The following is a 27942-nucleotide window of genomic DNA, read 5'->3' as shown; positions in this document are numbered from 1 at the left end:
TTTTAACCTACATCTATATAGGATGTTTGAGGGCACCATTTGGACATGGATTTCGACCAAAAATCATACTGCCAGGTTTGGATGCCAAATTAATCTTTGGGTCAAACCATGAGCAAAGAGCCAAACCTCATGCAAATCTGATGAAATTTGACCGAGTTATGGGGGTTTGAAATTTTAACCTACGTCTATATAGGATGTTTGAGCGCACCATTTGGACATGGATTTTGACCAAAAATCATGCTGCCAGGTTTGGATGCCAAATTAATCTTTGGGTCAAACCATGAGCAAAGAGCCAAACCTCATGCAAATCTGATGAAATTTGACCAAGTTATGGGGGTGGGAAATTTTTACCTATGTCTATATAGGATGTTTGAGGGCACCATTTGGACATGGATTTCGACCAAAAATCATGCTGCCAGGTTTGGATGCCAAATTAATCTTGGGGTCAAACCATGAGCAAAGAGCCAAACCTCATGCAAATTTGATAAAATTTGACCGAGTTATGGGGGTGGGAAATTTTAACTTACGTCTATATAGGATGTTTGAGGGCACCATTTGGACATGGATTTCGACCAAAAATCATGCTGCCAGGTTTGGATGCCAAACTAATCTTGGGGTCAAACCATGATCAAAGAGCCAAACCTCATGCAAATCTGATGAAATTTGACCAAGTTATGGGGGTGGGAATTTTTAACCTACGTCTATATAGGATGTTTGAGGGCACCATTTGGACATGGATTTCGACCAAAAATCATGCTGCCAGGTTTGGATGCCAAATTGATCTAGGGGTGAAACCATGAGCAAAAAGCCAAATCCCATGCAAATCTGATGAAATTTGACCAAGTTATGCGGGTGGGAAATTTTAACCTACATCTATATAGGATGTTTGAGGGCACCATTTGGACATGGATTTCGACCAAAAATCATACTGCCAGGTTTGGATGCCAAATTAATCTTTGGGTCAAACCATGAGCAAAGAGCCAAACCTCATGCAAATCTGATGAAATTTGACCGAGTTATGGGGGTTTGAAATTTTAACCTACGTCTATATAGGATGTTTGAGCGCACCATTTGGACATGGATTTTGACCAAAAATCATGCTGCCAGGTTTGGATGCCGAATTAATCTTTGGGTCAAACCATGAGCAAAGAGCCAAACCTCATGCAAATCTGATGAAATTTGACCAAGTTATGGGGGTGGGAAATTTTTACCTATGTCTATATAGGATGTTTGAGGGCACCATTTGGACATGGATTTCGACCAAAAATCATGCTGCCAGGTTTGGATGCCAAATTAATCTTGGGGTCAAACCATGAGCAAAGAGCCAAACCTCATGCAAATTTGATAAAATTTGACCGAGTTATGGGGGTGGGAAATTTTAACTTACGTCTATATAGGATGTTTGAGGGCACCATTTGGACATGGATTTCGACCAAAAATCATGCTGCCAGGTTTGGATGCCAAACTAATCTTGGGGTCAAACCATGATCAAAGAGCCAAACCTCATGCAAATCTGATGAAATTTGACCAAGTTATGGGGGTGGGAATTTTTAACCTACGTCTATATAGGATGTTTGAGGGCACCATTTGGACATGGATTTCGACCAAAAATCATGCTGCCAGGTTTGGATGCCAAATTAATCTTGGGGTCAAACCATGAGCAAAGAGCCAAATCCCATGCAAATCTGATGAAATTTGACCAAGTTATGAGGGTGGGAATTTTTAACCTATGTCTATATAGGATGTTTGAGGGCACCATTTGGACATGGATTTCGACCAAAAATCATGCTGCCAGGTTTGGATGCCAAATTGATCTAGGGGTGAAACCATGAGCAAAGAGCCAAATCACATGCAAATCTGATGAAATTTGACCAAGTTATGGGGGTGGGAAATTTTACTCCTACGTCTATATAGGATGTTTGAGGGCACCATTTGGACATGGATTTCGACCAAAAATCATGCTGCCAGGTTTGGATGCCAAATTAATCTTGGGGTCAAACCATGATCAAAGAGCCAAACCTCATGCAAATCTGATGAAATTTGACCAAGTTATGGGGGTGGGAAATTTTTACCTATGTCTATATAGGATGTTTGAGGGCACCATTTGGACATGGATTTTGACCAAAAATCATGCTGCCAGGTTTGGATGCCAAAAAAAATTGGGGTCAAACCATGATCAAAGAGCCAAATCACATGCAAATCTGATGAAATTTGACCAAGTTATGGGGGTGGGAAATTTTTACCTATGTCTATATAGGATGTTTGAGGGCACCATTTGGACATGGATTTCGACCAAAAATCATGCTGCCAGGTTTGGATGCCAAATTAATCTGGGGGTCAAACCATGAGCAAAGAGCCAAACCTCATGCAAATCTGATGCAATTTGACCAAGTTATGAGGGTGGGAATTTTTAACCTATGTCTATATAGGATGTTTGAGGGCACCATTTGGACATGTATTTCGACCAAAAATCATGCTGCCAGGTTTGGATGCCAAATTAATCTTGGGGTCAAACCATGATCAAAGAGCCAAACCTCATGCAAATCTGATGAAATTTGACCAAGTTATGGGGGTGGGAAATTTTTACCTATGTCTATATAGGATGTTTGAGGGCACCATTTGGACATGGATTTTGACCAAAAATCATGCTGCCAGGTTTGGATGCCAAATTTATCTTGGGGTCAAACAATGAGCATAGAGCCAAATCCCATGCAAATCTGATGAAATTTGACCAAGTTATGGGGGTGGGAAATTTTAACCTACGTCTATATAGGATGTTTGAGGGCACCATTTGGACATGGATTTCGACCAAAAATCATGCTGCCAGGTTTGGATGCCAAATTAATCTTGGGGTCAAACAATGAGCAAAGAGCCAAATCCCATGCAAATCTGATGAAATTTGACCAAGTTATGAGGGTGGGAATTTTTAACCTATGTCTATATAGGATGTTTGAGGGCACCATTTGGACATGGATTTCGACCAAAAATCATGCTGCCAGGTTTGGATGCCAAATTAATCTTTGGGTCAAACCATGAGCAAAGAGCCAAACCTCATGCAAATCTGATAAAATTTGACCGAGTTATGGGGGTGGGAAATTTTAACTTACGTCTATATAGGATGTTTGAGGGCACCATTTGGACATGGATTTCGACCAAAAATCATGCTGCCAGGTTTGGATGCCAAATTAATCTTGGGGTCAAACCATGATCAAAGAGCCAAACCTCATGCAAATCTGATGAAATTTGACCAAGTTATGGGGGTGGGAATTTTTAACCTACGTCTATATAGGATGTTTGAGGGCACCATTTGGACATGGATTTCGACCAAAAATCATGCTGCCAGGTTTGGATGCCAAATTAATCTTGGGGTCAAACCATGAGCAAAGAGCCAAATCCCATGCAAATCTGATGAAATTTGACCAAGTTATGGGGGTGGAAATTTTAACTTACGTCTATATAGGATGTTTGAGGGCACCATTTGGACATGGATTTCGACCAAAAATCATGCTGCCAGGTTTGGATGCCAAATTAATCTTGGGGTCAAACCATGATCAAAGAGCCAAATCCCATGCAAATCTGATGAAATTTGACCAAGTTATGAAAGTGTGAATTTTTAACCTATGTCTATATAGGATGTTTTAGGGCACCATTTGGACATGGATTTCGACCAAAAATCATGCTGCCAGGTTTGGATGCCAAATTGATCTAGGGGTGAAACCATGAGCAAAGAGCCAAATCCCATGCAAATCTGATGAAATTTGACCAAGTTATGGGGGTGGGAAATTTTAACCTACATCTATATAGGATGTTTGAGGGCACCATTTGGACATGGATTTCGACCAAAAATCATACTGCCAGGTTTGGATGCCAAATTAATCTTTGGGTCAAACCATGAGCAAAGAGCCAAACCTTATGCAAATCTGATGAAATTTGACCGAGTTATGGGGGTTTGAAATTTTAACCTATGTCTATATAGGATGTTTGAGGGCACCATTTGGACATGGATTTCGACCAAAAATCATGCTGCCAGGTTTGGATGCCGAATTAATCTTTGGGTCAAACCATGAGCAAAGAGCCAAACCTCATGCAAATCTGATGCAATTTGACCAAGTTATGAGGGTGGGAATTTTTAACCTATGTCTATATAGGATGTTTGAGGGCACCATTTGGACATGGATTTCGACCAAAAATCATGCTGCCAGGTTTGGATGCCAAATTAATCTTGGGGTCAAACCATGATCAAAGAGCCAAACCTCATGCAAATCTGATGAAATTTGACCAAGTTATGGGGGTGGGAAATTTTTACCTATGTCTATATAGGATGTTTGAGGGCACCATTTGGACATGGATTTCGACCAAAAATCATACTGCCAGGTTTGGATGCCAAATTAATTTTTGGGTCAAACCATGAGCAAAGAGCCAAACCTCATGCAAATCTGATGAAATTTGACCGAGTTATGGGGGTTTGAAATTTTAACCTACGTCTATATAGGATGTTTGAGGGCAACATTTGGACATGGATTTTGACCAAAAATCATGCTGCCAGGTTTGGATGCCGAATTAATCTTTGGGTCAAACCATGAGCAAAGAGCCAAACCTCATGCAAATCTGATGCAATTTGACCAAGTTATGAGGGTGGGAATTTTTAACCTATGTCTATATAGGATGTTTGAGGGCACCATTTGGACATGGATTTCGACCAAAAATCATGCTGCCAGGTTTGGATGCCAAATTAATCTTGGGGTCAAACCATGATCAAAGAGCCAAACCTCATGCAAATCTGATGAAATTTGACCAAGTTATGGGGGTGGGAAATTTTTACCTATGTCTATATAGGATGTTTGAGGGCACCATTTGGACATGGATTTCGACCAAAAATCATGCTGCCAGGTTTGGATGCCAAATTAATCTTTGGGTCAAACCATGAGCAAAGAGCCAAACCTCATGCAAATCTGATGAAATTTGACCAAGTTATGGGGGTGGGAAATTTTTACCTATGTCTATATAGGATGGGCACCATTTGGACATGGATTTCGACCAAAAATCATGCTGCCAGGTTTGGATGCCAAATTAATCTTTGGGTCAAACCATGAGCAAAGAGCCAAACCTCATGCAAATCTGATGAAATTTGACCAAGTTATGGGGGTGGGAAATTTTTACCTATGTCTATATAGGATGTTTGAGGGCACCATTTGGACATGGATTTCGACCAAAAATCATGCTGCCAGGTTTGGATGCCAAATTAATCTTTGGGTCAAACCATGAGCAAAGAGCCAAACCTCATGCAAATCTGATGAAATTTGACCAAGTTATGGGGGTGGGAAATTTTAACCTACGTCTATATAGGATGTTTGAGGGCACCATTTGGACATGGATTTCGACCAAAAATCATGCTGCCAGGTTTGGATGCCAAATTAATCTTGGGGTCAAACCATGATCAAAGAGCCAAACCTCATGCAAATCTGATGAAATTTGACCAAGTTATGGGGGTGGGAAATTTTTACCTATGTCTATATAGGATGTTTGAGGGCTCCATTTGGACATGGATTTCGACCAAAAATCATGCTGCCAGGTTTGGATGCAAAATTGATCTTGGGGTCAAACCATGAGCAACGAGCCAAACCTCATGCAAATCTGATAAAATTTGACCGAGTTATGGGGGTGGGAAATTTTAACTTACGTCTATATAGGATGTTTGAGGGCACCATTTGGACATGGATTTCGACCAAAAATCATGCTGCCAGGTTTGGATGCCAAATTAATCTTGGGGTCAAACAATGAGCAAAGAGCCAAATCCCATGCAAATCTGATGAAATTTGACCAAGTTATGGGGGTGGGAAATTTTTACCTATGTCTATATAGGATGTTTGAGGGCACCATTTGGACATGGATTTTGACCAAAAATCATGCTGCCAGGTTTGGATGCAAAATTGATCTTGGGGTCAAACCATGAGCAAAGAGCCAAATCCCATGCAAATCTGATGAAATTTGACCAAGTTATGGAGGTGGGAATTTTTAAGTTACGTCTATATAGGATGTTTGAGGGTATTATTAACAAGCTTACGGCTTGGATATTCAATCGGTCACTTTGTCAGTCAGGACAGATATTTGTATGTATAGCTATGGTTTTTTGCAGTATTCAAATATATTTAGATGTATTTAGCTATTTGCATTCCATAGATGCTTCCATGTAGCTAAGAACTGAAATCCTTAGTAGTCACAATAAACAAAAACAAACTGAATACTTTATACAAAAACCATATGGAGAATTAATAAGCTAAGCATAAGCAAAGTGGAGACTCTTCATAAACATCTAGCCAAGTGTGCAATATATCAACAAGTTCCAAACTGTGCAACAAAAAAAGGAAAAAACAAAGAAAAAAGCAGTAAAAAGAAAATGCCAAATCATATTTCACTAATTTCAAACAATGTTTTTCCTCCTCAACAAATTCAACACAAAGGCGCGAACGTGTGGGCGACCACATTTCGCCCTGTATGCGATCGTTTGCAACAACTCAAACAACAACAAGCCTACAAATCGGAAATCAATTTCAACATTGAAAATTATAACTCACAGCAACGAGAGGCACAGTGTAAAGTAAACTGAATGCGGAGTGCTGCCATATGGTGCCACCTTTTGGCCTGTAAACAGGGCGGAAAAACCACACAAAAAGGGGGCGACACAGAAGTGTGGCACGGAGGGCTGTGCCTGAGGTCGAGGTCTGGACGCGCGTGGGCGTCAGACGGGGTCGTCAAAAAGATTAGGCTAAGTTATATATGGGAATGTCTTAACCCCATCTAAACAAACAAATTGGCCGTCGCGTCGGCTGCGTATGAAAAATATTCGAGCTATTTAAACGTGCAAAGTCAGCCAAACAATAAAACGACAATTTAATTTCATGTCTGCTGCCACATGCCACAGAGTTGTCTTGTTGTTGCCATCAGATGATCGGAGGATGGCGGAGGGCGGCGCAACAACTCCGTCGATTAGCGTAAATTTAATTTTCTGTGACACACATTAAGCTGTTACTTGTGAGCGCCGCGTCTCGCAGCTCGGCTTAATTGCGCTCATTATTATTTGGTATAACATTTCGACTATTTTCAGTCCGAATAGCAACCCTTTGTGCCCCTAACCCATCATAAGCCCAATGCCTGGCAAATGTTTGCATTTGGTTTTTATGTTGCGTCGCTTGACGAGTTGCTTTAAATTGGCGCACAACATAAAATTGTTGAATTTATTGTTGTTGCTTTCCGCTGGACTTTAATGTTTGGCGCCACATAAAAACAATTTGGCGTGAAAATGGCTAAAGGCCAATCTAAAGGCTCACTTTGATGGCACGTAAATTCCCAAAATGTTTATCAATGCAGTTGAAGATTTATTAATCAAAAGGACTTGTTACTATTTGAATTTATTTTTAAATATATGAATCTGAGGTGTTTTTTTGTCTTAAACTAATTAATTTTCAATTTTACTTTAATACACGAAGAACTTTAATTAATTTATTTAAATAAAATACTAATACAACAAACAAATGTGCTTTCAAGTATTAGTTTAAACAATATACGAGTAGCTGCAAGCCTTGTTTGCAAACGCAAAAAAGAAATCAAGGGGTAGTCAATTTGGTATACATGTTCGTATATATACATGTGTTCCATCCACGCTACCCTAGAGTTACAAAATTTGTTCGTTTTTTTGAAGCTGGCATAAGGAAAATCAAAATAATCCCAAGTTTGGCAAGTTGTAGGCAAACGACTAACAAGTTTATTTGCTTGCCTTATTCTTAATAATTTTAGACACCTTAATTTCGTTATCGATATTGCACCATATTAATTACTATAACTTGTGCCTATTATTTACTACTATTAAATTTTCGATAGATATATTTTATAAATGTTAACATATCCCTTTGGTATACCAAATATTTAAACATTACAGCACGTTCGCTTGAAACCCTTCCCACACCGAACAGAAACGAATCCTTCAGCTACTTAGCAACCGCTGTGCTGCTGTTCGTTGAACTTTTGACCACCAATTAATCAAAGGCAAAATTTGAACAAAATTCATTTGTGCAACATATGGCAACAACAACAGCAGCAGCAGCAGACGAGTTTTTGTATGATTGTTTGCTGACTGAGTGTTAAGCTCCCACACCGAGCGAATACGAATGAATAATTCACTTTTAATTAGGTTTTTACACATTTCGAAACGTTTCGAGGCAAAACTTGAATTCGAATTGCCACTCCGAGGCATTGTGGCCATTATAAATAATTTTGTACAATTAGAGACAGTTGCCGCCCAGTTAGAGTTTGACATATGATCTGGCCCCCATTTGGCAGCAAATTTCCAGTGGCCATTTCCCATGCCTCGACGCTTATCTGGTTGACTTGCGTGTAAAATCCTTTTGGCTTAGCCTGGGCCTTGAGGGCGCACAAAAGCCTTTTGACTATCTGCTAAATTAGCCACAGAGTCTCATAAATTTTGGCAATGACAACGTCGCATTGTTTGTGCCTTTTGCAGCTGGAGGTCACAGTCTGGCCACAACTATTGGCAAGTTATTTTAATGCAGTAAGCCAATTAGTGGGCTGCCTGCTTGGTTCATTTGTGGTCGGTCTTCTGCTAACAGCAACGGCAACTTTAACCACCAACGTCATCAGGCACACGTGTGCATAAAGTGACAACAACTTGCCGGAAAAGAAGCAGAAAAAAAGTTTATCAAGCCGACTAACACTAAACGTGTCAAAACTTTTATAATATAGTCGCTCATATATCTGCGAAACGCGTCCACATAAATCCCCAGCCGACACACAACTCCCGCTCCCATAGCCAAAGTTTAAATTACTGCACAGGCTGTGACAACAGGCCATCGGAAAAAAGGGAACATGTGTGATGAATCTTCATGGGAGTTGGGGCCACGCGGTTGGAATTACTTATGATGATGCATGAGCCCAACTAGGGATGCACAAACTATCTAAGATATGAATCCATCTTTAATGAGCGTTTCATTGCAGATAGAAATTGCATCCAGCTAGCTGGCAATTTCCTTTTGTAACTTTTCAAGAAATATTGAGCAAATGCAAAACAAAAGATCTTAAGAACCCTGGTACTATTTTACGATTCGGCTTATAGTCAACTGTCTTAGGTAATTTCAATATAGAAATTCAACTGTCTTGATCATGAGCTCAAAATCGTGGGGCATATGTTAATGCTACTGTATCGAGCCAACTCATTTTCCCATATCTTCTGCAAGATACTAAACTGTCTTTCCCATAATGTATTCAATATCCACTCTCGTATATAGATTTATTCACATGGGCTACTCACGCCCGCATCTCTAGCACAGCGTTGGCTAATACAACTTTAATGGTCTTTGTTTCTCGGCCCGTGTGTGCGTGTGTATGCGTGTGTGCCCCAAAAAGCATGCAACACAATAAGTCGCCTGGGCTCTAACGGTCATTGTCGCTGAGTGACCACAACAAATTGAGCTTATCATTGACGGATTAACACTAAACACACACACGCAAACGGACAGTGGAAGTGGTCGTGGGTGTGGGAGTGCGCGGGGGTGGCTGGGAGTGGGTGAGCGCCACTTGTTTGTTGCAACCGGGACGACATAAATCTGCACGTAGCACTTGGTCCGTTGGTTGACTAAAGCAAAAATTAGCGGCGCCAGCAAAAGCATATTGATGAAGCGTTAAGACCGCAGCTGACCCAAGCTTGGGTCTGGCATTGGGATTGGGTCGGGTCGGGTCGGGTCAGAGCCGGAGTCAGCTACGGCGTCAGCGTCAGTGTCAGAGAGTCAACGTAAGTGGAAAATCAATGCGGACATCAGCGGCAGGCGACATGACAAGTTGAGCCCTTTAAGCCGCAAGTTATGCCAGCCACGCACACAACAAGCTTGAACGATGGGGGTGCGGCGGGTAGCGCCCAGTTACGGGGGTTGACTTTTTTGCTGTTGTTGTTTTTGTTTTTGCTGTTGTTGCCGCTGTTGCTGTTGCCTGCGTTTTTCTGTCACTTTGTGCAAATGTGTCCTTGCAAATCCTGTTAAAATTGCATTTGGAACATGTCAACATTGCGCTGGCAACCAAAAAATAAAAAAATAAAAAAAAAAATAGAAACCACAAACCCCTCAGCTCCCGCTCCCCGCAACGCACCCGCACGTCGCCAAACATGTTAGCTCGTTGCCTTTTTCCGCTTTTTACTATGATTTTTATTATACGATTTGCTTTGTTTCATGCAATTTTCGTACATTTATTTCGCTTGTAATTCATTTCCATTCATATTTACACGAATGTATCGGTGAATTTTCCTCTTCGTTGATTTGCACCACTGCACATTTGTCTGGGATTTGTGTAGGATTCGGCTTTGGTTTCCCTCTTCGTCCTTTTTTGTGGTTTATTTTTTATACTTTTGGACTTTGGTTATTCTCTATTTGTATTTTTATGTGAGTCGCAGATGTTTGACTGCGTTTGCTTTCCGCTTGCCATTGGCATTGGCTCTGACAGTCAACGCTTTGCACTTGCGCTGCGGTTTCAATTAATTTGAGGGCGTGGCTGACTGTTATTTGGGGAGACACGGGAAAAAGGACAAAGGCAGCGAGCAGGTGCCGTCGTTGGAGTGGGAGGATTACGAAACTGACAGTTGTGGGTATTGAGTAGTAGTTAGACAACGCTCATAATCTGTAGAAAAAAAAACGAATGGGGATGATTAAAGAAAGTTTTCAAGTCTGATAAATCTGATTTCAAGCCAAGGCAGTACTTGCAAATAATATCAAAAACGAACTGCTGCAAATGTATATTTTTAGTTTGGCTTAAGTTAATCAGAGCTCAAATTCTTTGATTTATATTGACAAGGTTGAGTTTTAGAAGAAAGCCAAAAAGTGTTTAATGAATATTGAATTGATGCAAATTGTTTCAATAAGCATTTATATATTGTACAAAGGTTCTGTATTCGTATGTATCTATGTATTATGTGAATTTTTTTTAGTTGAATCATTTCCCAACTTTAATTGTAGGTTTTGAAAGTACTTACTTTTCCAACATTTGGTGCTTCGGTTAATATGGACATTTCATTGAGCCATATTTCCCGCGTCCGATTAAAACGATTGCCGTTCAATAAGGGTTCAATTTTTACGAAGTTCTACCTAATCTATGAACTTATAGCCTGTATGTTGAAATATTTCCGTTCAGTACATATTTTCTTGATAACGAGCTGAATCACAAAAGGACATGTCTCCCTTTCCGTTTGTTTTTCTGACATTATTTTACCGATCTAACATAAATATTTATATTTCTCACTTTGGCTTTTTAAAAGCAAGAAATCGATTGAAATAATGTTTAAATCGATTACTTGCTAAGTTTATATAGTTGCCTCAGGTATGATCCCCAAAAAAAAAAACAATTTATTGTTAAACAAATTCGCTTTTGGTGAAGATATTTCATTTCAATAGATTGACATATTTCGGCAACATTTATTTGCATGTCCTAATGCATATTCACGCCACCAACACATTATTATTTATTTTCTTTAAACTATTTATTTATTAACCAATTATCTTGTGTTCATTAATTTTCCAACATTTTTATAATTTCTTACTAAAATTCTAAGCATTCTAATCCACAAATTCAAGCGATTAAAAGGTAATTTTTGGCGACTTATTGTCAGACTGATATGCGAGAAAATTCAACTAAATTATAGATATTGTTTGCCAAAATTATTAAAGAAGTGTGTGAAGTGTGGAAAATCCTAAAGCGCAGCAGCTGCTTTCTTAGCCACTACATAAATTAGCTGTCAGGCCAAAATGGCACTCGGTTTATGGCCAACTTGTACATACATACACACACACACACACACACACACACACCCGCGGTCTCACACACACACACGTGAGCAGGGAGCCACGCCCATGCCCCGCGTTCTCCCATTTAATACTGAGCGCTGCCATAAAAAACAAAGACAAGTATTTAATTTTGTAGCGAGAAGCTGACAAACTGAGAAATACAAGCAAAAAACATTGCTGAGCAATCACCGCGTCGGAGTGGAGGGCAGCGGCGGGTGGGTTTGGGGCATACAGGGAGAAGTCGAAGACAGCAGCAGTCAGCACATAAATAAAATGAAAAATCTACTGCCAGCCAAATGCAGTTGAGTCCAAAAAGCGAGCAGCTGTACATGGCAGCAGTCGCGGCACTTGGTTACCTCTCGGTGCTCAGTGCCACATCTAGTGGAGTCCTCCCCTATGTATTTACTATCTACTATGCTATATGGCATTAGGCACATAATGTAGGCTACCTCGCATCGGAGTCGACTTGAATTGCGCATGCGTCAAGTAGCAGCTCCCTAGCTGTCCCACTCTTTCACTCCCTCGCCCTCTCTCCCTCATTCTTTTACACTCTGTCTCGCTCTTTCTCTAAGCTTAACTGGGCCTGGTAATAAACCAAGCAATGCCTGGAAATTATAAAGTGCAACGCTGTGCAGGAATTCTTGAAATGTAAATATAATGAGCAAAAAATTAGCCAAGACTACGCGTCACATCTCTCGCAGTCCGAGCTGGCCCCAAACATGGTCAAAGCTAAATTTACTAGGCACCAATTAAAGACATGACCACGGCCATCGGTAGCTGGGGGGGATCACGGGAAGAACTGTTTGACAGCCACTTGTGTACCCATAAAACATGTCAAAAGACTTTTTGTAGCCTCTACCTTTTTTTCACTCCCCATTTTCTCAGACGTTTTTTTTTTGTGCTGGCCAAATTGCAAGCAAATATGTTATTCAGTTGGTAAAAACAAAAAAATGTTTATAAAAAATCGGTACCCTTCAAAATCACAACAAACTTTTTTAACAACTTTTTTTTTTCATTAGCTTACGCTTCTTCTTGTTGCTCCCACTCTTGGCCAGTTCTCCAACTGTTATAGTTGTTGTTGCTGTTTTTTTTTAGTTACTGTTTGTTGTCATGTTGTATGTATGTTGTCATTGTTGTAGTTGCTGTCGTATTAATATGCTGTGGCACAACTATTTGGGTTGACTGCACAGTTGACAGTGGGCTTTGGGCTTTGGGCTCTGTGTGCTTGAATTTAATAGAAAATATAAGAGAAGCCAAAATACAAATGGAGATACACTCAGCCTTAATTATGTTATAAGAATAATACTTGTATAATTAGTTTAAATTTAAACTATTTCACTGGCAAATCTATAATGCACACATATTTTTTTGTTAATGACTGTGAAACATTTTTGAACTGTTTACTTTTTATTGTTAAAGAACCAGTCCAAAAAAAAATATAATTATCACTAATAAAACATTTTTTGGGAACCAGCGAATTGGCCTTCATATTTTCCTATATTTCCTAAGGCAAAGATCACTCAAATATTTATGAAGAATATTTGATCATATAAAATAAAACTGTCTGATTCTTTTTTAAAATGCCATTTGTTCTTCTCTTAAATAGTTCTACAAAAGGCTTTTTAAACTTTCTGATACTTAGAGAGAGACCATTAATTTAAATTCTCACTACTTTTGTATATATTTTGAATATGTAATGCTGGATTTGGCGACTTTTCCATTTGCGAATATATAATTGGTTGGTGCGAATCAATTTAATAATTATAAAATTATGATTCTTTTGAAAACTTAAAAGTGAAGTGTGCAAAATTCTATGGATATCGAGCTTTTCATATCGCTAAAAGAACTTTTTCCATCATCTTGGCCAATAAATACCACAGTAATGTGCTATATTAAGTGTCCGGCATACAAAAGCCAGCAGCCAGCTACAAAAAAAAGTGACTTCAAGATACTTGCAGCCACTGTCCAGGCCAACAACAACAACAATAACAATAACAAGAAAAACAACAACAAATACTAACAGCCAACAGCAGGCAATCCAAAGTCAAAATGCTTCCCATACGGTTTATTTACACAAACTGTGAGTGGGGTGAGCGAGAAGTGGACGGAGAACAGTGCGGGGACCAGTCCCAGGTGCTGGCAGACAAACAGGCGTACAATAACCAGCAGATAAACAGACAAACAGGCAACAGCAGCAGCAACAGCAACAACAAAGAGATATGCAACCATTTTGGAATAATAATGCACAAAAACAAACTCACTAAAGAGGTAAACATAATGTAAATGCCAGCAAGGGAGAGGGGATAGCACTAGCAGTCGTCGCAGCTGTGTGAGAGAGAGAGAGAGAGAGCGAGAGAGAGGGAGCTGGCGCAAACAGTCAAACCGGTTGGCCGATGTGGCCAATCAGAATGCAGCACAGCAGAGGCGTTGACTGAGCAAGCGACTGCGCAGCAGCTGCAGCAGCAGAGCACACAGCCAAGCGCAGACCTGAACTGGCTGCGAAAACAGTTGGTCCAGTTGGACTTCTACAGCGCGTACGTGCGGGTGCCACCAAACGAGCTGCTGAGCTGAGCTGTGAGCGTACGTTAAAAGTTTTCTGCCGTCGCGTGCGTGTTGCCAATAAATATATCAAATACATATGCATAAATACTTGCTAAAACATACACGCACACACACACACACACACACACACAGAGAAATGCATATGTGCACACGCGCATACATATACATGTGTGTATAATTTAATTAACTTGCATTTTGCATCAGTGCCAATTAATGTGTAATTGCATTTACCTGCACAATTACAATTACTATTGTTAATTAAAGTGAAAGTGCACGCGTTATGCTGCCCTGTGCCAAATCCCTAGAAAATTAACAACAACCACAACAACAACAACAACAGTGAACCAAAAGTTGCAGATGGAAAGCAACGCATTTGTTACCAGCCATTTGCCATCACAAGCGCTTGTTGTACTATCGGAGGCCGCTTCCGGTTTGCATGAGGCACTGCGTGGCCAACGTCCGTTTCCAGCGAGAGTAAGTAAAAAAAAAAATAAAATGCCAATCAGTCTCCGCACCAGCTCCAATAAGCCCGGCCACCGATCTATATACCGCTCGCCTACTCGTTGCGTCGCGGCCACGGCGACATATTTATGACAAATCATAAACTCAACGGCGGCTGCGCTCTGTTGGCCGTGGAGTAGCCAAAAACTTCTCCTGATCCGCAGATGCCATAAATCAGCAGCACACCGGGCACCGAGAACTGCACACACAAAACAATGCGCATTGTAAAACAACCATACCAAACTGAACAATACACTGAGAAATATACAAATGTATATATATTTCGAATCCAAGTCTAAGTTATACGATTTGACTATGTTTCTACTAAAGCTTGGCAAAGCTGTCTCCCGTAAATACGCTCAATATGAGCTCAAATCAATCTAAGGAACTTTTAAAATGTGCAATAAATATTGTTCAATATTCAGATCTGATCAGATCAGCTGCTCTCTTCCTAATCATAAAGATAGATGACATATATAGTTTTTGGTAAGAGAAAGTCTGCATATATTTTATTTGCCATGCCTGTATTATTCCCAATCAAACACTAACATGCATGGAATAAACCGAATTGTACTTAAATTAATTTATACTAAAGAAAACTGATCAGAAGATTATTTTTGTTTTGTTTTTGTTTTTTGAAGTGTACTCAACTACGAGAGTCGCCGCAGTTCGAGACAATCGAAAGTCGACAGTCAGTCAGTTTCAGATTCAGATTCAGTTTCAGTTTTCAGAGTCGCATTCCTCGATCGACGAATGCGTTTGCAAACGCCCCATTGTGTGTAGATTTTTGCGATGAACAGATTTATGATAGCTACCAGGTTCGGCTGCCCAGCTTTAGTGGATCTGTGATGATTGTTTCGGAGGCTACTCGCTGTCTTCGATTGCCCCCGCTGTCTGTCATCATTGTAAACATGAGCAATGATCTTGACGCTGATGCTACAAATGATGAAGAACTCGGACTCAAGATGAGCAGGCGGCTTGCACGAATTGGCATAACTTGCCAGCGAACTAACTTAACTGGTTACTGCCACTGGCACTGGCATTGGCATTGGCATTGGCATTGGCACTGGAATTGGAATTGTACTTCTGCATAGCATTGAGTAGCGTTAAGATATGTTAAACATGACAACAATATGTCCTGGGCTTGTAGATGCGAGTTGGGTGATATGATGGCCACAAGAAAATCTCTAAGACAACAGCGAAAAGCTTGGGAAAATTGAGAGAGACTTGAAAGGAAATCATGTGACCAAGCAATGGAAAAATCATATTATATAACTCTCATTACTACAATTTCGTATAATATCCAACTGAAAAGAAAATGTAGAGAAAATATACAAAACCCTTGAGGATATATGGCTTAAAGCTTAAAAGATATGTAAGCAGTAAAGTGAAGCTAGTAAATGCAGAGTTTGGTCAAGATGTCAAACAGAACGGTTTTGCATGAAAGAGCTTAATTTTTAACTAATCCGTCCTATTCTAGCTTTTCAACTTAACATACTTAACATTACTTATTGAAGCGTATATATAATTATTTGATTTGGCTTTCCTTTATCTGAGTATCCGGCTTCCTGTGAATTCTCCGTCGCTTTCTTCTTCAAAGCCTTCTTGCCAAAATATTGGCCCAAAGTAGTCCGATATTGACAAGATTTTGGCTTACATGTAGGGAGCAGAAATATCTTCTTACTAATAAAGCAGTTATCCATACAAGAAACTAATTATCTAGTGGTTTGATTCGACATAAGCACAATCTGCAACACAAACGCAGACTTTTCCACGACAGATATTGCTATATTGAGTTGTCTGTTGATTCTGATCAGAAATTTACCTTGTGGAAATGATATGTGATACACTTATCTAATTGAGCATCAGCAGCATGACACGAATTACAAATAATTTTAAACTTTTCAATCAGAGCCAAGACTTTTATAAAATCAATGCATCAAATCCTCAAATCCAACAGCCTTCTATATAATATGCAATTGCAACGGTTACTTTCGGAGCTGATTTATAGCCGTGGCAATAAAAATTAATACAAACACACCAGGCGAGCATATTAAATGCAATGTCAAATGGTTTAATGTGGATCTGGTTCTAATTCACCTCCATAACTTAGCCACCCGCAAAAAACGAGCAGGAAAAAAAGTACACACAATAACAATTTTTGTAACCACAACAACAAAGATACACAGACTGACGCCCACAAAAAGATGGCAGACACAAGCCCAGAACCAGAACCAGAACCAGAGTCGGAGTCAGAGTCAGAGTCAGACCCAAAGCAACCCCGACCTGAGGGCGAGCACGGAAAGTTATGAGCCAGAGCTGGCAAAACATATGAAATGTAATACTTTATTTTTTGCACTTATTACACTCGCGTGTGTGTGTGAGTGTGTGTGCGTGAAAATGTGCTGGTGTGTGTGAGTGCGCTTAATTTAATTTATAGCAATTCATCAAGGGGCTGCGCCAGAAATGCACAGCCAACGAGGCATATAACAAGAGGCCATGATATAGGGACAACTGTTTAGGGAGGGCGCGTGCAAAAGGTGACTTCAAGTAGCGAATAAAGTTGATAGTGTAGAGCCTAGGAAAGCTTACAGCAACTACAACAAATATTTTACAATTTAAGCAACTTTGTAACAGGCCTAGAAAGTGAGAAGCAAGTGAAAACCATATTATTGCAATGCTCTGCCAGCAACTGGCATAATTTCATATGGAAGCATTACAAATCCTGAAACTGAAAAAATATTCCTTAAATTCCTCTATTAATATTATTTGTTTATAAAATGGGCAGCAAAAATTTATAAAAAAGGGAAACCATTTTTTTTTTTTTAACTTTTATGAAATTTATTCTTCACTTTTTCATAGAATTTGTGCTAATTTAAATTAATTTAAAGCTACAATAATATTGATCTATATAAAGATCTAATTAAATAAATTAAATATGATATATAATACGATTCGAACCGATTTGAGATCTGTTGAAACGATGTTGGAGGAGGAAATTTACGCCGTATTACAGAGGGAAAAGATTGATTGTACACCCAAAAAGTGAGATGTGTTATCTCATAAATATCTTTAAAAATATAATATATTTCGAATATATTATATACTGTTCCAGTAGCAAAGAGAATTACGAAAACGAGGAGAGAATGTTGGTTCTAACAAGTAGAGACGTCTCAATAGGTGCTCTGGAGTTGGCTCGTGTTGTGGAAAGTCGCGACTGTCGAGTCGGAAAGCTGCAGGTTGTGGCCATAAACAGTTAGTTCGAGAAAATTGCCAATTGCTAAACGTTGTCTGGTTTCATTTTTTTGCTGTCGTTGGTTTTGTTGCTGCCACAAATTGAGATTTATTTGTTGTGTTTATACAGTTTGTTTGTTTGTCTGTGCTGAGCTGTGTTTTATGGCCAAGTTAAGCGCTATTGGCAATTGTATGCGGACAATTGGCCGTGGCCGCTCTTGTTATCTTGTTGTTGTAATTAAGCAATTATTGTTGTTCTTGCTGCCGCATTACAGCATTACAACATTACAACATTAGAACATTACAAATTTACAAAGCAATCTTGGACTCAGTGTCAAATGCCAATAATTCAAGTGTTAAAACAAGAACAAACAGGAACCAGCGCATTATGCAAATCTGCAACCCTCGGACAAGGGCAACAAATCGCACGGCTCGCAGCATTTGAATGCCTCTAATGCAAAAGCAAACAACGGCTGCGGGCAAGGGAAATGGCAAGTGCCACCTGCTGCACATAAATCAATGGAAAATTTTCTATAACAAAGTTTACATATTGCATTAAATACTCGCCAACTTTGGCCAACTGGAAAGTGCGTCCGGAGTGGTTGACCACTTGGACGGAGGACACTCGTACTGTTGTCCGCCCCTGCCTTCTCTTTGGATGTGTACCATCTGTGCACGTGGCATTTAATCAGTGCCACTCATTGCGGGGGGCCGCCTTCAACTGACTTAGCCAAAATGCAACTCATGAGGTTGGCATACCCCTCCCCCAACACCCTACCCTGGCTCCATATCCAAGCCAAACTCATTTGCCATGTTTTTAGGGGGCTGCTGACTTGCATTTGTTTGCGCTTGGCAACAGCTTTAGAGCGCACCCCCCGCCTCATTAGAGAATGATGATGATAATGACGATGATGATCATGATTTTGGGGGCCAGCCGATATGGTAACACTTCCCACTTCCCATTCTGTTCGGACTAAGGTGCTAATTTTGTTGTGTCAACGTTTTGATAAGTGTTAATTTATTGGATTCATTGGCTCTTAATCAAACGAGGAAATGAGAAGGAGTTTAGTTTAAATGTGGAATTTGTAGCATATAGAAATATAAGAACTCCCGTGTCGAGTGAAGTGACTGAGAGGATAAGGCAGCATTTTATTTGATAAAATAGGCAAAACAGTAAAAATTCCTTAAACTGTTCCTTATATTCTTTATTCTTGTTTTAGTAAAATAAGTATTGCAAATTGCTGCTGGGTTTGAACTGGCGACCTCACTCTTGCTAGATTAATAAAAGCCTTAATCTAATTTTTTTTGTTTTAAAAATTCTCAAAGATGAGTTAGATGTATTTAACCAATTCAAGCATTCCATAAATGCATAATAAGGCCTGCTTTATCAAAAATGCAATTAAAATGGCTTCATTTACTTTAATTTATTTGACTTTTTTTAATTCTTCCTTGGTATTGCTTACATTGCCTTTCACACCTACAAATTGGCGCATCAAGCTGCCAGTCTTAAGCTCAATTTCTCTAATAACTTTGCGTGAGTTCTGGAAAAGCTAAGTGAGCGTAAAATATGAGCATAAAAATGCGTATTATTTGTTGTTGCAGCTGACTGAGGAGGAGGTGAATCTTAATGCCAGCTACATGACTTGGCACAAAAATTGGCCAATTATGTTAGGTGGAAGTAATGAAGGCTTTGGCAACAGGGCAACATATGGCGAGCCGCAGAATTGATAAATAAATCTAAATTTAAGGCAAGCTATCAAGAGTTCTAAAATTTCTTAAAAATAAATACAACGAGCAGCTGTAGACGATGTTGCATAGAAGAGAAGCACATCGATAACTAAGCCGCCTTTAAATATGCGCCAAAATGTTTAATTTACGACAAATAAATGTTAAACGGCGCAAAATTGAGAGATTTTAGAGTTACGATATTGTCGCACATAAACTGTGTCATGTGTGTGCGGGGCAAGTGTGGGGCAACCGAGGAGTGGGGGATGTGTTAGCCACCAATGGGGTGTAAAATAACGAGCGAAAATTTACCAACACACGCGCACACAAAAGACTTTGCAACTGATATGGGTTACCCTCCGGGCTTGAGGGTGGGTTCACTGATGATAAAAACAGCAAAGGATAAACAGAGAAACCGTTTATAACAAATTGAGCCTGATGAGTGCTAAGCGTCTGGGACACACACACACACACGCACACACACTTATTATGTAACCAACTCGACAGCAACATAAGCGAGGACATGTGTGACAAGTACCCAAACCCACCCACATCAAAATGTTGCCAAAAATGAATTTACATACAAATTTGTCTGCAATGCGCTGAAAAGTTGTTCGGAAAAGTGTGGGAAATTGAGTGTTATTTTAAGTCGCTGCGAAGACCTTTGCAGGGGGGGAAGAACACCCTCTTAACTCAGTGCATAACTAAACCCTGCAAAAGAATATCATATATTATATTGCAAAACTGTTGTTTATATTAAAACTATATAATCAACTTTTTAAAGACGGATTGGTTATACCTAATACCCATCAAAAATACTAACAATGCGCTATTATTGTTGTGAGATGTAAATTTATATTGTAGATCAAATCGACTCGAGCAAAGTCCTTATGAGAATATTTTATAAATATATAAAATATATATTAAAATATATTTATAATTTAAAAAAAGGTTTTCTAAAATAAAAAAGATTTCTGCCATTCTACCATTGTGAGGATCCAAGATTTTCCTGAAGTTGCTCAGCATATTTGGTCTGCTCCTTCCAGTTACCTGACGCCAAAGATCTACACAACATGTCACTAGTCGGCAACTATAGCACCCAATTCCTGCACAACTTTCATCCGCATCTGCTGCAGACGCTTAACCATGGAATGCTGGCAGCGAATGGAGCAGCTGCCGCTGCCGCCGCAGCCGGAGCTCCGGGCAGTTATTTTGCGAGCGACCGCTCGCCGCTGGGGAAGCCGTCGGTGCTGTCGAACTTCTCGCTGCCGTCGGCCTTCTCGCCACCCAAGTATATTGGCATATCCCTGGATCAGGTGGGTAAACGAGCGGAGGACTCCTTCAGCTCCTTTGACATGGGCTGGAGGCGGCGTTGCTAATCGTGCGTAGATTGGCAGTTGTCATAAGTGGAATTGAATTTTTGCAGAATCTATTCAATGGCAGCGAATCATTTCGCACGGATTCGGCCAGTCCCACGTGCACATCACACGAATCCATGGAGGGATCACAGGATTACGATGCCGTTGAAAAGGGTGAAAGTCCGCGCAGCAATAATTCTCAGGATCCCAGGGATTTAAGACGTAAGTTGGGTTTCCTCCTCCTCCTCCTCCGCCTACTACTGCTGCTGTTGATTTTTGCCAATTTGCATGTTGCCAAAATGTTTGGAGATAACACAAAAGTGAGGCGGGCCACGTTTTGCCTTTTTTTGATCAAAATCTAGCCATATTTGTTTCAATTTTACTTCTCTGAGCAATTTTAACGCTTCACTGGGTTAACTTTGACGTGCAGAGCAGATGAGACGGACAGACAAGCGACAGACAGCCCAGGCAGGCACTCCAGCTATTTTACTTTTTACTTTTTATTTTATTAGTTTTCCCCCGATTTCGGGCACAGACATTTAAATCAATTTTTGGCTAACGCTTACCTGAGGGTTGCTGCCCTTTAAAGCTGCTCGCCATTTGCCCAAAACTGGGCCAAACAAATTGCCTACAAATGCGTTGCTAATTGGTGTCGCCGGAGCCGCTCGCCTTAAGCGCCTTACGCCCAAAAACCCGGCAGCATATGAACATGATAAATATGAATGCAAATCGCCAGAGTCGCAGTGGGTTCAGGGACAGGGGTCGGGGCTTGTGTCAACAAATGCCTTATCGAAGCAGGGGCGCAGCTGCTGGCAGGGCGCGCTAATCAGATATATCCATATGCATTGCAAATACTTCTAGTTGATTGATGCTCAGTTAAATTACAAGTAAAAAACTTTTCAGCGTTTTACAACTTTACAAATTTGATTAAAATGCAAAAAACTAACTTGAATAAGTTTTCGCAAGTTAAAAAAAAACTAATAAAAGAGTTTATGAAAGTAAACTAATATTTTAGAGGATCACAAAATTCGTTTTTTCAAACAATTAAAAAAACAAAAACTCAAATAATAATTAAGCAGAACAGAACAATAATATTATGAATTATTATAGTCCTATAAAAAATTTCTGATCTTATGTACAGAAATATTTGTATTAGTTTTTTCTTTCTTTAATCAAATATCCAAGTTTTTACTACAACTTTTCGGTATTTAACGAAATATAAACGAAATCCTCTCATTCTTTCTTTCATAAAAAACTTACTACGAATAATAACTTTTCAATTTTATAAAACTTTAAAACTAGTAAAACTGGCTTGCAAAAGTTTTGCTTTATCAAAAATTTGGTGTTCAACTCAAGTTTTAAACAAAGCTTATGAAATACTCTATGGAATTTTAAACATTTATATCTTTATACAGGTCACCTATTTTATGGCTTACACTTATATTTTTAAGCTATAAAAAAGGAACATAAAAGAATTCAAATGGAGAGGGCCTTAATTAAATGGATTAAGCGTATAAAAAGTTTAGAAATATTTTGAGAAGGTTTTTTTCCACTGTTTTATCCATGAAAAGTACTCCAAGTATACTCTAACGAAATCCCCTTTCAACTACGCCCCTGTCGCACCAACTCTTCTGTTTGATTTCCATATTTACATATCTACTTAAGCTGGCAAACCAGTTGTCTGCACACACTACCCTACCCATGTCCCCGCTCATAATTGTGTGTTTAACTTTTGGCTTATAGCGGAAACTGACTAAACTGAGCCCATAAATTAATTTAAATAAATAATACACTTTTAATTAGCTGCCTCCATCGATAATCCAAAGCGAACTATAGATAAATACACGAGATATCCTGCCCAAACATGCGCCGGCTGCCATTGAGCGCCAAAAGTCGAGGAGGCAGACACTCGGCTTGAGTATTTATATAGAAGGGTTACAAGGGTGAGCATTAAGTGTTTTAAATGTCGCAATGGCTTATTGAAGCCGTTACCCCTTTTCCCAACTACCCATCTTCCCCACCGCCAGGACCCACTTTTTGTGCCCGCCACTTGACTACAAAGTCAAACCGCAGCCAGGACGCATCCTTTGCGGCACGAGGCGGCTAATTACTCGAGCTGCGACTTTGTTGCAACTCTTCTGCTACAGCTGCGTGGCACTTGAGCCAATTATAAGGCATCTAAAGCTACCCCTAACTACCCTTGTACGAGGACAAACACTCGCTTATGCTTGCTCATTTATTGTTCATCTTTGCTTGTTTTTTTTTTTTGTCGTATTGGCTTCCTTCAAAGGATGCGCAAGTGTTGCAAATCGCTTTGATTGCATTGTTTGGTATTGTTATTGTGAGCATTACTTATTATTATTGTTCAGATGATGTATTATATCCATTGCACACTTGGAATTTTTATATTAATTTCTGTAATATTAATGGCACTCACACAAACAGCACACACACACACACACGCACACAAACCATAAAAGTCATATTTCATGCGATATACGATATTTGGAATGCCGCCCCTTTGGCCGAATAAAGGCAACCAGCTATTGGCACGTGACTGTTAGGAATTCTGATTATTTATTTAAAAATATTAGACATTAATATGATTTTTTAAATGTTCGCACTTCATATACTCATTCTCTTACTATGCTTAACATAGAAAGCCTTAAAAGTTAACTGAATCCTTGAAAATCGCGTAGAGAGGCGATATTTTGGGAGAAAGGCTTAAAACTTTACAAAAGCAAATATTGAATTCGTATTAACAAACTGTTAGATTTAAAAATACGTGTTTGAAGGAAACTTTTTATACATCATTCGATTCAATTAGAACAGATTTTCTATACGAAAAATCCGCCGCCATGTGTAGAAAATGGATGACAAATGACCAAATTGTAATTTTTGGACTAAAAAGGACTCCATAAACCAGTGTTTAGCTTTTTAATTTCTGTTTGTTATTTTCTCTTTTCATAATTTTAACAAATATCATATTTAAATAACATTTTAATTTATGCGCAACTCGCGTAGACAACCTCAAATAGCCAGGCTCATCCTTTGACCAATTTGTGGGCCCGTATGTTGACTGTTTCTGTTACTGTTATCCGCGGTTAACCATCCGGCATTCAGCATATTATGTTGCCATGCACATGCGAGTATTTTAGACCAAAACATTTACCAAACAGCAGCAGCAACAGCAATATTGAATGTTTGTTCGTATTTGTTGTAATAATATTTTAATTGCTGCCACAGTCACGTGCAGAACTTTCGACTGGGTCCGGTTCTGACAAACAGTTTGTATTTATTGTGGTTTGTTGTGCACATTTTTTTCCCGTGTACGTGCATCTGACAGCTGAGCAGCTCAACAGTTCCACAGTTCAGAAGGACATAAAGGACATGGCCCCTTCCCTGCAGCCGGCACCCACAACAGAAAAAAATAACGAGCGCCAATTAATTTGGGCTAAGTACGTGTTAAAAATGTGTAGCATGCAATTAGAAAATGGATGGAAAATTTATGGGCCAGCCCAAATTCTGGGCTGCGTGCGGATTGGGGGCGTGCTGCCTGCGTGGAATCCCGAAATTGAAATCAATGCGCGGGGCCTGGTGGAATTTGAATTTTTATTGCTTGGCATTGCGGCGCTTTGATTGATGAATGCGGCATGCCTAATTTCAGATCTGCACAATGTGAGCAAAGCGCATACGGTGGCCTCATCCTCGACAGCATCCAGCAGCTCCTCGTCCTCCTGCTCGACCAGCTCGGCCGCTGCAGCGGCCATTAGCTCGGCGGCAGTCGCCGCAGCGACCAGCAGCGCTGTCGTCTCCATGGCCAACCATTTGGCGGCGCACCAGTCGTCGCCGGGCCACCATCATTCGCATCACCATGGCCATCATGTGGGTGGTGGGCCGCCGCCTACGCATCACCATATGGCGCATGCACACCCGCATCCGCTGTCCCATCATGCAGCCCATCATGCGGCGCTGGCCAGTCTGGCCGGACTGCGTGCGGTGCCGGGTGGTCTGAGCCTCGTCAGCGGCTTGCAGGCGGCAGCGGCTGGTGGCGCCATACCCGATCTCTGTCCCGTCTGTGGACTTAAGCTGAGTCCCGAGGAGTGGCACACGCATTTCCTCACCGAGCTGGATCGTTTGTACAAGCTGAGCGCCGGATTTGAGCGCGCCAATCTGCAGGCAACCTACATGTTTGCACCACCCTGTCCAGCCCAGGAGAACGCCATTCGCACCAGCCACAATCGTTGGGAGGTGAGTCGATCGAATGCGAATGTTTCCCTTTCCGGCTCTGACTGAGGAAATTTCCCCTCAGACCTTTCAGCGCATTCGCAACAATCGCCAGAATCGGCTCAGGCTGAAGGTACGCAAACGCAAATACGGCGAAATGTACATGATGGAGAGTCTCTACTGTAGCAGCTGTCCCATATGTAAGCGCAAATATGCGCTGGAAACGGGCAAATTGCCGCCAGAGGTGGGTCAATTCGCTTTGAAGTATCTTCAGGTAACTCCAACTGCCATCTCCATGCAGGAGGACCCCAAGATGCAGGATGAAATCGAAACGGTCGATGTGGAAAGCTGCAACGATGATGTGCCGGACTCTGGCTCGGAACTGAACACGACAACGGGCGTATCGGGTGCAGTCCCACCCAATATGCCGCCCTCCAGCATGCACAACACGAACGCACAGCCGGGCAAATTGGATGGCATACTATATCGCACGGCCTGTGTGATTAACCAGAAGGATGCGCATGCAGATGAACAGGACGTGAGCACCAATGTGTCGGTGGCGAGCAGCAGCAGCGTCAGCTGGTCGGGCGAAACAACAACGCCCAGCACCCAGGCGCATATCAGCGGTGAGTTTGAAGCCAATCAGCGTGCCGAGCTGCCCGGGGCTAATTCGATTTAAATCCCTGCCGTACAGTGAAAAACGTCAGCGAGCTGTCATCTACCACGCATCACTACTACAACGCGGACTCCTGCGGCGTGGGCGTGGCCGAACATAGCAGCAGCAGCAACAACAACAACAACAACAACAGCAGCAGCAGCAAGGAGCTAATGATGGATACGGCAACGTGTCAAAACGATAGCGACGAGGATGTCATTGTGGATGACGATGAAACTGTGAAAATTACGAGCAAGTCGCACAGCTTCAAGCGACGGCTGGAGGAGAATGTGGGCAGCAGCAGGTAGGCGAAATTGGCTAATTAGCTTCCAATCAGAGAACAACAAAGTGCAACTTGCGCTTTACAGAAGCCTGGAGAATATCTCACCCAATGAGGAGCGTCCGCGCTCCGAGCCACAGGTTAGCAGCACCGAGCCTGGACCCATGGATATCTCGCACAACAACAACAACAATCACAACAACAACAATGCGACAAATGCAACCAAATATGGCGAGCCCATGGAGAACAGCCTGTCGCAGTTATCGTCTATGGGCGTGCCGGGATTAACGCAATTGGACACAAAGGTGGGAATTAGTTCGGATTTAAAACCGGACGATGAAAACAAATGTTTCATTTGTAAGGTAATTTCTCAGTTTGCTTCAGTTTTCTTTCGTGCTTATGCTCTGTCTCGCTCTCGCTCCGACCCTTTCCGTCTCTCTCCCACTCTCTTTTGCCCTCTGTCTCTCTGTGTCTTCTTCTTTGCACCATTTTGCATGCCCCACTCACACACACACACACACAGACGCACTCTCCCAGCCCAATCAACGCTCTAAGCTATGCTCTCCTTTGTGTATCTACTCTCTCAAGACAGGCATAAAGGATCTCAATACGGATGCGTTTCTGCGCGGTCGCAATTTCTATTTCCATCAAAGCTGCGCCAATGTCATGAGCAGCTACAGGCTCAACAAGGAGCTGCTCAGCCAGGCGCAGGCTCAGCGGGAGGCGAACGCGAATACGGCAACGCCGCGCAGCCTCTCGCCATCGCCGGCTCAGTCGCCGCAGCAGAGCGTTGCCACCCCGGCCATGGAGTAGACGGCGAAACGAGCAATCAAAGCGTGAATTTATTACAGTTAATTAATTCAAAATATTGTGGTAGCTAATGAAACAAGTTAAGCAAAACGTCATGTTAAATTGAGCATGACAAGCGCTCGCCCAAAAGCGGGCTACAGTTTTTCTCTTCCTTTCTGCGGCGTCGCCTAAAAGCGAGCAACACTTTTTTGAATACTATTTATTTATATTTTTGCTGTGTAAATTTGCGTATCTTAATTGTTTTAATACTCGAAATTAACAAATTAATTTCCCTCCATCGATGTTTAGTGCAATTTTTGCGTTGCCTTTTAGCTGTTTTGTGTGAGCAGCATAATTATTATTTTCTTTGTTTTAAATATTCAAAATTCTTGAATGTGCTATAATTGTTAAATAAAAATGAAATTAGTTATCATAACTAAGCCAATTAGTTGTACATTTTAAGCGTAAAATATTTATGAAAAATCAAATAAATATATTAAATACTAACAAATTAAATTCATTTTTCACAAATGTATAAAACTTGTTGATAAATTCCATCTAGAAATCTAGATATATTCTTTGCAGCAATATCTATTATAAATTTGCTACTGCTAAATTTGTTAAAAATCGTATGACCATTTTTTAAGTCGTCTTCTAAATTATTTGTCACAAAGGGCTTAATCTAAAAACATATTTTTGTTTACCAGAAATTTAGCATCCATTTCAAAATTATTATCAGCTAGAAACGTGCCTTAATGTTTCTAAAAATTTATG

At 40.6% G+C, this 27942-nt stretch overlaps 1 protein-coding gene across 4 annotated transcripts; it reads left to right on the top strand.

Moving 5' to 3' along the window:
• Positions 1 to 14345: 14345 nt before the first annotated feature.
• On the top strand, positions 14346 to 27597 carry tey (teyrha-meyrha). Of its 4 annotated transcripts, none has more exons than XM_070208322.1 (9): positions 14346 to 14873; positions 20906 to 21175; positions 21286 to 21439; positions 24885 to 25468; positions 25530 to 25688; positions 25746 to 26070; positions 26139 to 26403; positions 26468 to 26741; positions 26972 to 27102. In XM_070208322.1, exons 1-9 carry the CDS (start codon positions 14757 to 14759, stop codon positions 26975 to 26977), a joined length of 2154 nt encoding a protein of 717 aa, XP_070064423.1. In that variant the 5' UTR covers positions 14346 to 14756; the 3' UTR covers positions 26978 to 27102. The 4 variants fall into 4 exon arrangements, with proteins under 4 accessions (XP_070064423.1, XP_032290880.1, XP_002047556.1 ...); XM_032434989.2 differs by having other exon boundaries at positions 14347 to 14873; positions 26968 to 27597; XM_002047520.4 differs by having other exon boundaries at positions 14347 to 14873; positions 26468 to 26684; positions 26968 to 27596.
• Positions 27598 to 27942: the final 345 nt, after the last annotated feature.

This window comes from Drosophila virilis, chromosome 3 (genome assembly GCF_030788295.1).
Source record: "Drosophila virilis strain 15010-1051.87 chromosome 3, Dvir_AGI_RSII-ME, whole genome shotgun sequence".
Lineage (NCBI taxonomy): Eukaryota > Metazoa > Arthropoda > Insecta > Diptera > Drosophilidae > Drosophila > Drosophila virilis.
The sequence above is the reverse complement of the archived record's forward strand: the minus strand, read 5'-3'. Positions and strand labels throughout refer to the sequence as shown.

Bases quoted from the DNA above. Each gene is read 5' to 3' on its own strand.
- tey (XM_032434989.2), top strand. From the start codon at position 14,757: ATGGAAAGCAACGCATTTGTTACCAGCCATTTGCCATCACAAGCGCTT. The intron at 14,874-20,905 runs GTAAGTAAAAAA...TGCTCCTTCCAG, and splicing joins AACGTCCGTTTCCAGCGAGA to TTACCTGACGCCAAAGATCT. The intron at 25,469-25,529 runs GTGAGTCGATCG...ATTTCCCCTCAG, and splicing joins CCAGCCACAATCGTTGGGAG to ACCTTTCAGCGCATTCGCAA.